Source organism: Theropithecus gelada, chromosome 19, assembly GCF_003255815.1.
Source record: "Theropithecus gelada isolate Dixy chromosome 19, Tgel_1.0, whole genome shotgun sequence".
In the NCBI taxonomy this organism is placed as follows: Eukaryota; Metazoa; Chordata; class Mammalia; order Primates; family Cercopithecidae; genus Theropithecus; species Theropithecus gelada.
In genome coordinates, this window is record NC_037687.1 from 11,848,745 (window position 1) to 11,861,006 (window position 12,262).

Here is a 12,262-nt window from a genome sequence, read left to right on the forward strand (position 1 = left end):
ACCTGCACGTGGGTCTCTTGCTTTCCAGGGCGCTGCAGCGTGTCAGAACCCACACTCTTTCTGGATCTGCTCTGAACAGCTGCAAGCCACCTGTAGCAGGGCGCCTGCCCAGGAAGCATCCAGGAGAGCTCCACATCCCTCCTTGGCAGGATCCATACTGGCCTCAGCGTCCAGTCCCTGGCGTTGGTCTCTGCTGCCCCCTGCAGGCTATTCACCTGCTTCTCACATCACCAGTTTCCATGAGACAAACATCCTCAACCCCACTGCGAGAATAACACAGGAGCAGAGCCCTCCTCCGGTGTGTATGTATAAAGTCGAGGAGGAAGCGTCTAAGATTATTTAACTGCATGACAGTGAGGCAGTAGTGGCCGGGCGCTGTGGCTCAAGCCTGTAATCCCAGCACTTTGGGAGGCCGAGGTGGGTGGATCGCCTGAGATCAGGAGTTGGAGACCAGCGTGGCCAACATGGTGAAATCCCATTTCTACTAAAAATACAAAAATTAGCCGGGTGTGGTAGTGCATACCTGTAATCCCAGCCACTTGGGAGGCTGAGGCATTAGAATCGTTTATATCAAAGAGGCTGAGGTTCCAGTAGAGCCGAGATTGCACCACTGCACTCCAGCCTGGGCAATGGAGTGAGACTCCGTCTCAGAACAAAACAAAAAAACATACAAATGTTTAGTCATGTTACTTATTTCTGGTTTCCAGCCTGACTTTGTAACATTCCTGACTCTGGGACTCTGCACTCTCCAGAAATATGCTTTGAAGAAAAAACAAGATACAGCACAGGGCCCACTTGTCTCTTATAAACTGTAAACTAAAATACTGCATAGCAGCCGTCTGTCAGAACTGCTTTCAGGCTATTGTCCTCAGTCAATCCTAAATCAAACTCACTTTCTTTAACAAATTTAATTTTTTTTCTTCAGTCAACATGAGTAATCTAAAACACATAGGCAGAAGAATCTCTTTATTATCATCTTTCTACCAAGTCAACATCAGGCATTAAAAAAATGTAAAACAGTGAAAACCATCCTTCTCTGATTCATCATAGACCCAGAATCTGCCGGTCACCAACACCTATTTTCATTTTCTCTAGTACAGCCAACTTTTATCAGAGAGATATCATAGAGGCATATTTAAGACAGTATGATATTTTGTGTTTTATGAATTTTAGAGTTGGTTTTTTTGTTTTGAACTTTTATTTGCATTTTCTTTTGGCTGAATTTTTTTTTTTTTTTTGAGACTGAGTCTCGCTCTGTCGCCCAGACTGGAGTGCAGTGGCCGGATCTCAGCTCACTGCAAGCTCCGCCTCCCGGGTTCACGCCATTCTCCGGCCTCAGCCTCCCGAGTAGCTGGGACTACAGGCGCCCGCCACCTCGCCCGGCTAGTTTTTTTGTATTTAATAGAGACGGGGTTTCACCGTGTTAGCCAGGATGGTCTCGATCTCCTGACCTCGTGATCCGCCCGTCTCGGCCTCCCAAAGTGCTGGGATTACAGGCTTGAGCCACCGCGCCCGGCCTTGGCTGAATTTCTTTGTCTCTTAAGTTTATGTTTCTTCTGGGGTATCTTTTTCTTCCATGCAGCCTCCTCTTCTGCTTTTGGAACAGTGTGTTTCTTTTCACTAAGCATCATCTGGATGTGGCAGGGGAATCTGTGGATGGGTTCATCTGCCCATGAGTTCTGTTAAGTCAGGTGGTACATTATGGGTGCCTTGTTCCCTGGATGTGCTCAACAACCAGGGAATCTACATCTATACAGTTAAGTTCGGCATAACTCTGTACTTGTAAGCAAATTTCAGTACCTTTTTTGGACAACTGATGGTGAGTTCAACCCCAGTGTTTGTCTTGGGTACAGCTACCAACTCCATTTTCTTTTTTTTTTTTTTTTTTGAGACGGAGTCTCGCTCTGTAGCCCAGGCTAGAGTGCAGTGGCCGGATCTCAGCTCACTGCAAGCTCCGCCTCCCGGGTTCACGCCATTCTCCGGCCTCAGCCTCCCGAGTAGCTGGGACTACAGGCGCCCGCCACCTCGCCCGGCTAGTTTTTTGTATTTCTTAGTAGAGACGGGGTTTCACCGTGTTAGCCAGGATGGTCTCGATCTCCTGACCTCGTGATCCACCCGTCTCGGCCTCCCAAAGTGCTGGGATTACAGGCTTGAGCCACCGCGCCCGGCCCCAACTCCATTTTCTAAGACTGAAATGGCATACATAATTTCTGTAAAAGAAAATATTTCAGATACTTGGTGGCTTTTCATATAAGCATAGCTGTGATGGCCTGAGCACCTTCACAGTTCTTACAGTGAACATGAGGGTTTCATCCTTCTAACATGCACGAGTTTGTGGGATTTTCTGGGTCATAGCGAATAATGTTCACAGATCAACTTAGGCCACACAAGAGGACAGGTTTTCTTTGGTCTTTAAAAGGAGCTGATTAAAGGAAAAAAAAAAAAAGTGGAAGCCAGGCACAGCAGCTGGCACCTGTAGTGATAGCTACTTGGCAGGCTGAGGTAGGAGGATTGTTGAGCCCAGGAATATGAAGCTCTAGTGCACTAAGATCACACCTGTGAATACCACTGCACTCCAGCTGGGTGCACACAGCAAGACCAAGTCTCTAAAAAAAATTAAATAAAATAAAAAAGAAAAATGTTTGTCATTAGAAAAAAAGGTTTTGGTTTATGACATTCATTAAAGAAAAAAGTACTTTGAAAAGAGATTAGGGCCAGGCGTGGTGGCTCATGCCTATAATCCCGGCACTTTGGGAGCCTGAGGTGGGCATATCATGAGGTCAAGAGTTCGAGACCATCCTGGCCAACATGGTGAAACCCCATCTCTACTAAAAATACAAAAATTAGCTGGGCATGGTGGCACATGCCTCTAGTCCCAGCTACTCAGAAGGCTGAGGCAGGAGAATCGCTTGAACCTGGGAGGCGGAGGTTGCAGTGAGCCGAGATTAGGCCACTGCACTCCAGCCTGGCCACAGAGCAAGACTCTGTCTCAAAAAAAGAAAAGAAAAAAAAAAAGAGAGAGAGAGAGATTAGGCCTGGCGTAGTAGCTCACACCTATAATCCCAGCACTTGGGAGGCCAAGGCAGATGGATCACTTGAGGTCAGGAGTTCAAGACCAGCTTGGCCAACATGGAGAAACCCATCTCTACTAAAAATACAAAAATGACCAGGCGCAGTGGCTCACGCCTATAATCCCAGCACTTTGGGAGGTCAAGGCAGGTGGATCACCTGAGGTCAGAAGTTCAAGACCAGCCTGGTCAACATGGTGAAACCCTGTCTCTACTAAAAATACAAAAATTAGCGGGGTGTGGTGGCACACGCCTGTAGTCCCAGCTGCTCAGGAGGCTGAGACAGCAGAATCACTTGAAACCGGGAGGTAGGGGCTGCAGTGAGCCGAGAGCACACCACTGCACTCCAGCCTGGAGTGAGACTGTGTCTCAAAAAAAAAAAAAAAAAAAAAAAAAAAAGATTAGAAGGCGGGAAAAAGATTAGAAGGCCGGGTGCAGTGGCTCACACCTGTAATCCCAGCACTTTGGGAGACCCTGATGTGGATCACTTGAGGTCAGGAGTTTAAGACCAGCCTGACCAACATAGTGAAATCCTGTCTCTACTAAAAATATAAAAAATTAGGCCGGGCGCGGTGGCTCAAGCCTCTAATCCCAGCACTTTGGGAGGCCGAGGCGGGTGGATCACGAGATCAGGAGATCGAGACTATCCTGGCTAACATGGTGAAACCCCGTCTCTACTAAAAATACAAAAAAAAAAAAACTAGCAGGGCGTGATGGCGGGCGCCTGTAGTCCCAGCTACTTGGGAGGCTGAGGCGGGAGAATGGCGTGAACCCAGGAGGCGGAGCTTGCAGTAAGCCGAGATCACGCCACTGCACTCCAGCCTGGGAGACAGAGCGAGATTCAGTCTCAAAAAAAAAAAAAAAAAAATTAGCCTGGCGTGGTGGTGGGTGCCCATAATCCCAACTACCTGGGAAGCCAGGAGGTGGAAGTTGCACTGAGCCAAGATTGCACCACCACACTCCAGCCTGGGCAAGAGTGAGACTCTGTCTCAAAAAAAAGAAAAAAAAAAAAAGAGGTTAGAGGCTGGGCATCATGGCTCATGCCTGTAAAGCCAGCCACTTGGGAGGCAGAGGTTGTGGTGGGCTGAGAATGTGCCACTGCACTCCAGTCTGGGTGACAGAACCAGACTCCATCTCAAAAAAAAAAAAAAAAGAAAAAAGAAAACTAATGAGAAGGAATGGCATAAAATACGTAGTGTACCCAATAGCCAGCCATTTATTATAGGATATTTTTGAATAGGAACTTTAGCCTTTTGTTTTGATAGAGGTCTTTCTGAGGCAGTGAGTCTGACAATGACACTTCTGTTATCCCTTCAGTGAGTTTCTTAAAATGAGGGCTTGACACTTAGATATTGGGCTTTCAACAGGAGGGAACAGATTTTTCTGACCTTTCTGTATATATACACCTGCCATTTTGCTGGGCTAACCTTATTATTATTATTTTGAGACGGAGTCTCACTCTGTCACCCAGGCTGGAGTGCAGTGGCATAATCTTAGCTCACTGCAACCTCTGCCTCCTGTGTTCAAGCGATTCTCCTCCCTCAGCCTCCTGAGTAGCTGGGACTACAGGCGCGTGCCACCACAGCTGGCTAATTTTTGTATTTTTTAATAGAGATGGGGTTTCACCATATTGGCCAGGCTGGTCTCAAACTCCTGACCTCGTGGTCTGCCCGCCTCGGCCTCCCAAAGTGCTGGGATTATAGGCTTGAGCCACTGTGCCAGCCAGACCTTATATTTTTTTTATGACAGAACTGTCTTAAGGTCTTACTGGAAGTGTGTCTCTCTTAAGAGTTATTTCCAACTCTGTGTCCTAGGTCTCTGAGTGAAGCCTCAGCTAAACTACCCCAAAAACTTTTTGCTCCTGGGCTACTGGCATTTATTTCTGAATGCTGTCAGATGACAGTGACTGCAGAAGCTTCAGAATAATTTTGCGATGGTTCCCATGATTTGAGGGAAACACATTTTTACCATGATTGGATTCAATAGCTTCAAAGAATCTTATGTGAATTAAGCGATCTTCTCGCCTTGGCCTTTCATTATTTTTTTTTTTTTTTTTTTTTTTTGAGACAGAGTCTCGCTCTGTCACCAAGGCTGGAGTGCAGTGGCCAGATCTCGGCTCACTGCAAGCTCTGCCTCCCGGGTTCCCGCCATTCTCCTGCCTCAGCCTCCCGAGTAGCTGGGACTACAGGCGCCCGCCACCTCGCCCGGCTAGTTTTTTATATTTTTTAGTAGAGTCGGGGTTTCACCGTGTTAGCCAGGATGGTCTTGATCTCCTGACCTCGTGATCCGCCCATCTCGGCCTCCCAAAGTGCTGGGATTACAGGCTTGAGCCACCGTGCCCGGCCTCGCCTTGGCCTTTCAAAGTGTTGGAACTACAGGGTTTTTCTCCAGTGTGAGTCCTTTCATGGATTTTAAGGCTCGAGGCACATCCAAAGGCTTTCCCACATTGTTTACATGCATAGGGTTTCTCTCCAGTGTGAGTCCTTCCATGTGTTCGAAGGTGTGAGGCAGATCTGAAGGCTTTTCCACATTGCTTACATTCATAGGGCTTCTCTCCAGTGTGAGTCCTTTCATGATATCGAACGGAATTGAAAGAAACAAACGCTTTCCCACACTGTTTACATTCATATGGCTTCTCCCCAGTGTGAGTTATTTTATGTGCATGGAGGCATGTGGAACTGTGGAATGCTTTACCACATTCACTGCATTCATAAGGCTTCTCCCCAGTGTGAGTTCTTTCATGTATTCGAAGGCTACCAGAATGACTAAAGGCTTTCCCACACTGTTTACATTCATATGGTTTCTCTCCAGTGTGAGTTCGTTTATGGATAAGATACAAACTGAGACACATCAAGGCTTTTCCACAAAAGTTACATTTATAGGGTCCATCTCCACTGTGCATTATCCTGTGTCTTCGAATGCTTGAACGGGAAATAAAGCTTTTTCCACATTCCTCACAATCATAAGGTTTCCCTCCAGTGTGAGCCCATTCATGTGTTCGAAAGTAGGGGAGATCACTGAAGGCTTTCTTACAGTATGTACATTTATATGGCTTCTGTCCATATTCCTGATACTCATATGTCTTGTGGCCAGTGTCAGCTCTGTGGTGCCTATTAAGGGATGCATGACCCATGCTGACTTCTCCACGTGATTTTACTCGAGGAGGAGTTTTCTTCTTCAGTATGTCATCTGGAACCTGGGTCAAAACTTCTCCATGCTGATGATCTTTTTTACTTTCTAAGAGTCTCTCTCCCATAAGACCTCTGTGAACAATGAGAAGTATATCATAATGGGTTTCATTATCACTGATTTGATATTCATTAACAAGTCATTGCACTTGCATTTCTAACACTGTCCAGCAATGTGTAGGTTTTCTGCCCTGTCTGAACATGAACAGACCACATGCTCTACAAGACGGCCCAGCTATACCTGTTATCGAGAAAGATAATATTGACATAGGGCTTCTTAACACTTTTTAAAACAGGGTCTCACTCTGTTATCCAGGCTGGAGTGCAGTTGTGAGATCTCAGCTCACTGCAACCTCCATCTCCCTATCTGAAGCCATCCTGCCACTTCAGCCTCCTGATTAGCTGAGGCTGCAAGTATACACTATCATGCCCGGCTAGTTTTTGAATATTTGCTAGAGATGGGGTTTTGTCACATTTCCCTGACTGGTCTCAAACTCCTAGACTCAAGCAATCCGCCCACCTCAGCCTCTTAAAGTGTTAGGATTACAGGCATGCACCTGGGCCCTGCCAACACTATTTTCAGGTAAACTCTTTTACAAGTACTAACCGTCTTTGTCAATTTTATTGCTTCTAAGTCAGGGTCTTGCCCTTTAACCCAGGCTAGAGTGTAATGGTGCTATCATGGCCGAGTGTAGCCTCAAACTCTTCAGCTCAGGCAATCTCTGACCTGAACCTCCCAAAGGGCTGGCTTGAGCCATGATGTTCAGCCTGTGTCACACTTAAATATGTTTTTAGAGAATTTTTTTTTTTTTTTGAGATGGAGTCTCGCTCAGTCGCCCCGGATGGAGTGCAGTGGTGCAATCTCGGGTCACTGTAAGCTCCGCCTCCCGGGTTCACGCCATTCTCCTGCCTCAGCCTCCAAGTAACCGGGACTACAGGCGCCTGACACCACGCCCGGCTAATTTTTTTGTATTTTTAGTAGAGACAGGGTTTCACCACATTAGCCAGGATGGTCTCAATCTCCTGACCTCGTGATCCCCCCGCCTCGGCCTCCCAAAGTGCTGGGATCACAGGCATGAGCCACTATGCCTGGTCCTAGAGAAAATTTTATAAGAATAAATACAGTGGAACTTGGCTTCTTTCTTTTTTTTTTTTGAGACGGAATTTCACTCTGTCGCCCAGGCTGGAGTGCGTGGCGCGATCTCGGCTCACTGTAAGCTCCGCCTCCCAGGTTCATGCCATTCTCCTGCCTCAGCCTTCCGAGTAGCTGGGACTACAGGCGCCCGCCTCCACACCTGGCTAATTTTTTTGTATTTTTAGTAGAGACGGGGTTTCACCGTGTTAGCCAGGATGGTCTTGATCTCCTGACCTCGTGATCCGCCTGTCTCAGCCTCCCAAAGTGCTGGGATTACAGGCGTGAGCCACTGTACCCGGCCTTGGTTTATTTCTTGTTTGCTTCTTTTTAACATTTTCTTCCATTCTATGATTGTCTAGAGAGACACTGCTTTTTCTTGTGAGCGCGAATTACCTTAGGTTTCTCCTGGGATTTTTGTACTCATCTTCAATTTTCTGATCTTTCCATTTTTTTCCTAAAATACAGAACCAGAAAAATAGTCCTGAATTAGTAAAATTATGGAAAAAGTACTAAATTCTAAGTTCATGGTACACTGCAGCCTTGTCACATTTATTCATATTCCTATTCCCTGTCCACACTCCAAATCACTCAACACTACTGACAAGCTAGAAACACTTGTTCTCTAATTCACTGAGGAAGGTAATATTGTTATCCTTACCTACAGAAGCCAGGTTCCTGAAGGTTTCCTGCATCACATCTCTGTAGAGATTCTTCTGGGAAGGATCCAGCAAAGCCCACTCATCCTGGGTGAAGTTCACATCTACATCCTCAAAGGCCACTGAATCCTGAAACATTCCACATGTATAAAGAAACATGGGGCCGGGCGCGGTGGCTCAAGCCTGTAATCCCAGCACTTTGGGAGGCCGAGACGGGCGGATCACGAGGTCAGGAGATCGAGACCATCCTGGCTAACACAGTGAAACCCCGTCTCTACTAAAAAAACACAAAAATCTAGCCGGGCGAGGTGGCGGGCGCCTGTAGTCCCAGCTACTCGGGAGGCTGAGGCAGGAGAATGGCGTGAACCCGGGAGGCGGAGCTTGCAGTGAGCTGAGATCCGGCCACTGCACTCCAGCCTGGGCCACAGAGCGAGACTCCGCCTCAAAAAAAAAAAAAAAAAAGAAACATGGGTGAGACTGACAGCACGGGGTTCCTATACTCTATTCCTACAAAGTTCCATGGTGCTATGGACTCTAAACATTTATTCCATGATTTAGTCATCAGACTTTTTACTCTATCAACACTCACTGTCTTCCATAAAGAAATTCTTTTTTTTAAATTATTATTATTTTTTGGACAGAGTCTCACTCTGTCATCCAGGCTGGAGTGCAGCGGCATGATCTGGCTCATTGCAACCTCCGCCTCGCGGGTTCCAGTGATTCTCATGCTTCAGTCTCCCAAGCAGCTGCGATTACAGGTGCCTGCCACCATGCCCAGCTAATTTTTATATTTTTAGTAGAGACGGGGTTTCACCATGTTGGACAGACTGGTCTCGAACTCCTGACCACAAGTGATCCGCCAGCCTCGGCCTCCCAAAGTGCTGGGATTATAGATATGAGCCACCATGCCTGGCAGAGTCCCTACCAATCTGACTGATAAGAGTCGTAACTAACTAAAACAAAAAATCAAGAGCAGAAACCTTTCTTGGAAACTGTGCTTGGGTAGAAAAGCCTGAATTACAATTGATGAATTGCTGAAGGTTGAACGGGAACAAGATTGAGAGGCAAAAACTCCAGGGTGTCTAGTGTCAACAAAAAGGCAAATATTTATCAAATGTAAAAACTTTTGTGTGAAATGGTGTGAGAGTGTCCGGGCGCAGTGGCTCACGCCTGTAATCCCAGCACTTTGAGAGGCTAAGGCAGGCAGATCACAAGGTCAGGAGTTTGAGATTACCCTGGCCAACATAGTGAAACCCTGTCTCTACTAAAAATACAAAAGTTAGCTGGGCATGCTGGTGGACGCCTGTAATCCAGCTACTCAGGAGGCTGAGGCAGGAGAATCACTTGAACTTGGGAGGTGGAGGTTGCAGTGAGCCGAGATGGTGCCACTGCATTCCAGCCTGGGTGACAGAACTAGACTCTGTCTCAAAAACAAAATAAATAAATAAATAAAAAGAAATGGTGTGAGAGAACACCATCAAGAGAGAAAATGAACCCCATGTGCTCTGTCCAAAGGATGATAAATGGCTCAGCCCCTATGAAATAGTATGATGGTACCTGAAAAAATAATATAATTACCATATCTATTTTTTTTTTTTTGAGATAGAGTCTCACTCTGTCACCCAGACTGGAGTGCAGTGGCGCAATCTCGGCTCACTGCAACCTCAGCCTCCCAGGTTCAAGCAATTCTCTGCCTCAGCCTCCTGGGTGGCTGGGATTACAGGTGTCCGCCACCATGCCTGGTTAATTTTTGTATTGTTTTTAGTAGAGATGGGGCTTCACCATCTTGGCCAGGCTAGTTTTGAACTCCTGACCTCGTGATCCACCCGTCTCGGCCTCCCAAAGTGTTGGGATTACAGGCGTGAGCCAATGCACCCGGCCAAAATTAACATATCTTTCAGCAACCCACTTTTGTGTCTACTTATTTTCTTTCTTCCTTTTTTTTTTTTTTTGAAACGGAGTCTCGCTCTGTCACCCAGGCTGGAGTACAGTGGCTGGATCTCAGCTCACTGCAAGCTCCGCTTCCCGGGTTTACGCCATTCTCCTGTCTCAGCCTCCCGAGTAGCTGGGACTACAGGTGCCCGCCACCACGCCCGGTTAATTTTTATTTTTTTATTTTTAGTAGAGACGGGGTTTCACCGTGTTAGCCAGGATGGTCTCGATCTCCTGACCTCGTGATCCGCCCGTCTCGGCCTCCCAAAGTGCTGGGATTATAGGCTTGAGCCACCGTGCCCGGCCTACTTATTTTCAATTAAAAAAAAAAAAAAAGTGAAATCCAGATCTTGAAGACACATTTGAAAACCACTGTTAATAATAGCCAACTTTGGGAGGCCAAGGCGGGTGGATCACAAGGTCAGGAGATCGAGACCATCCTGGCCAACATAGTGAAACCCCTTCTCTTCTAAAAATACAAAAATTAGCTGGTGTGGTGGCGGTGGCATATGCCTGTATTCCCAGCTACTCGAGAGGCTGAGGCAGGAGAATTGCTTGAACAAGTGAGTCGGAGGTTGCAGTGAGCTGAGATCGCACCACTGCACTCCAGGCTAGCGACAGAGCAAAACTTAGTCTCAAAAAAAAAAAAAAAAAAAAAAAGCCAAGAGCTGCATCAATCCACTTGTCCATTCACTGATGGCTGAATGCATAACAAACATGTGGTGTGTGTGTGTATATATATATATATATATATATATATATATGCGCAATGGAATATTATTTAATCTTTGAAAATAGCAACCTGTCCCTTGTTACAACAAGCATGAAAATTCAGGATGCTATGCTAACAGCCAAGGTAGTCACAAAAAGAAAAGTACAGTATGGTTCACTTAAATAAGTTATGTAGAGTTGTCTAACTAAATCAACTGTACAGTTAAAATTGCATAAGCTGGTAAAATTTACATTTTTTACTTAATAATAATTTAAATTAATAAAATACTGTGCCAAGTAAAAACCTAATTGATTAAAAGGTGGGCAAAGTATTTCAATGACATTTCTCAAAGATACATTCAAGTGACAAGCACATGAAAAAGGGTTCAACATCAGGAATCATTCGGCATTAGTATTTTCTTTCTTTTTTTTTTTTTTCTCAGATGGAGTTTCACTCTTGTTGCCTGGACTGGAGTGCAATGGCGCGCTCTCGGCTCACTGCAACCTCCACCTCCCGGCTTCAAGCAATTCTCCTGCCTAAGCCTCCCAAGTAGCTGGGATTACAGGCATGCACCACCACGCCTGGCTAATTTTGTATTTTTAGTAGAGATGGGGTTTCTCCATGTTGATTAGGCTGGTCTTGAACTCCCGACCTCAAGTGATCCGCCTGCCTTGGCCTCCCAAAGTGCTAGGATTACAGGCATGAGCCACCACACCCTGCCTGGCCTAAGTATTTTACACAACAAAGTTTCAGGTGGGTTTTTTTTTTTTTTTTTTTTTTTTGAGGCGGAGTCTCGCTCTGTCGCACAGGCTGGAGTGCAGTGGCCGGATCTCAGCTCACTGCAAGCTCCGCTTCCCGGGTTTACGCCATTCTCCTGCCTCAGCCTCCCGAGTAGCTGGGCCTACAGGCGCTCGCCACCGCTCCCGGCTAGTTTTTTGTATTTTTTAGTAGAGACGGGGTTTCACCAGGTTAGCCAGGATGGTCTCGATCTCCTGACCTCGTGATCCACCCGTCTCGGCCTCCCAAAGTGCTGGGATTACAGGCTTGAGCCACTGCGCCTGGCCTTCAGGTGGTTATTGAGTGCTTTCCTCTCACGAAAAGTATTCATAAACAAAAGAGAAAAGTTTCCAATGCAGGCCGGGAGCGGTGGCTCAAGCCTGTAATCCCAGCACTTTGGGAGGCCGAGACGGGTGGATCACGAGGTCAGGAGATCGAGACCATCCTGGCTAATCCGGTGAAACCTCGTCTCTAATAAAAAATCCAAAAATCGGCCGGGCGCAGTGGCTCATGCCTGTAATCCCAGCACTTTGGGAGGCCGAGGCGGGCGGATCACAAGGTCAGGAGATCGAGACCATCCTGGCTAACACGGTGAAACCCCGTCTGTACTAAAAATACGAAAAATTAGCCGGGCGTGGTGGCGGGCGCCTGTAGTCCCAGCTACTGGGAGGCTGAGGCAGGAGAATGGCGTGAACCCGGGAGGCGGAGCTTGCAGTGAGCCGAGATCCCGCCACCGCACTCCAGCCTGGGCGACAAAGCGAGACTCCATCTCAAAAAAAAAAAAAAAAAAAAAA

At 46.7% G+C, this 12,262-nt stretch overlaps 2 protein-coding genes across 4 annotated transcripts in view; one reads left to right on the forward strand and one right to left on the reverse strand.

The window, feature by feature from the left end:
- LOC112611850 (zinc finger protein 136) overlaps positions 1 to 12,262 on the forward strand; it is a 520,810-nt gene that overhangs the window by 461,035 nt on the left and 47,513 nt on the right. The window lies entirely within an intron of this gene.
- The window catches only part of ZNF625 (zinc finger protein 625), a 16,862-nt gene continuing 9,277 nt past the window's right edge, over positions 4,678 to 12,262 (reverse strand). The window contains exons 2-5 of one of the 3 annotated variants that reach the window (XM_025365799.1): positions 8,054 to 8,176; positions 7,785 to 7,845; positions 5,424 to 6,331; positions 4,678 to 5,098 (exon numbers count right to left, since the gene is read on the reverse strand). In XM_025365799.1, coding sequence (XP_025221584.1) covers positions 5,076 to 5,098; positions 5,424 to 6,324 — 924 coding nt within the window. In that variant the 5' untranslated portion in view covers positions 6,325 to 6,331; positions 7,785 to 7,845; positions 8,054 to 8,176 and the 3' untranslated portion in view covers positions 4,678 to 5,075. Of the gene's footprint in view, positions 5,099 to 5,423; positions 6,332 to 7,784; positions 7,846 to 8,049; positions 8,204 to 12,262 lie in introns of those variants that run through there. The other 2 variants (XM_025365798.1, XM_025365800.1) reach the window with 2 other exon arrangements.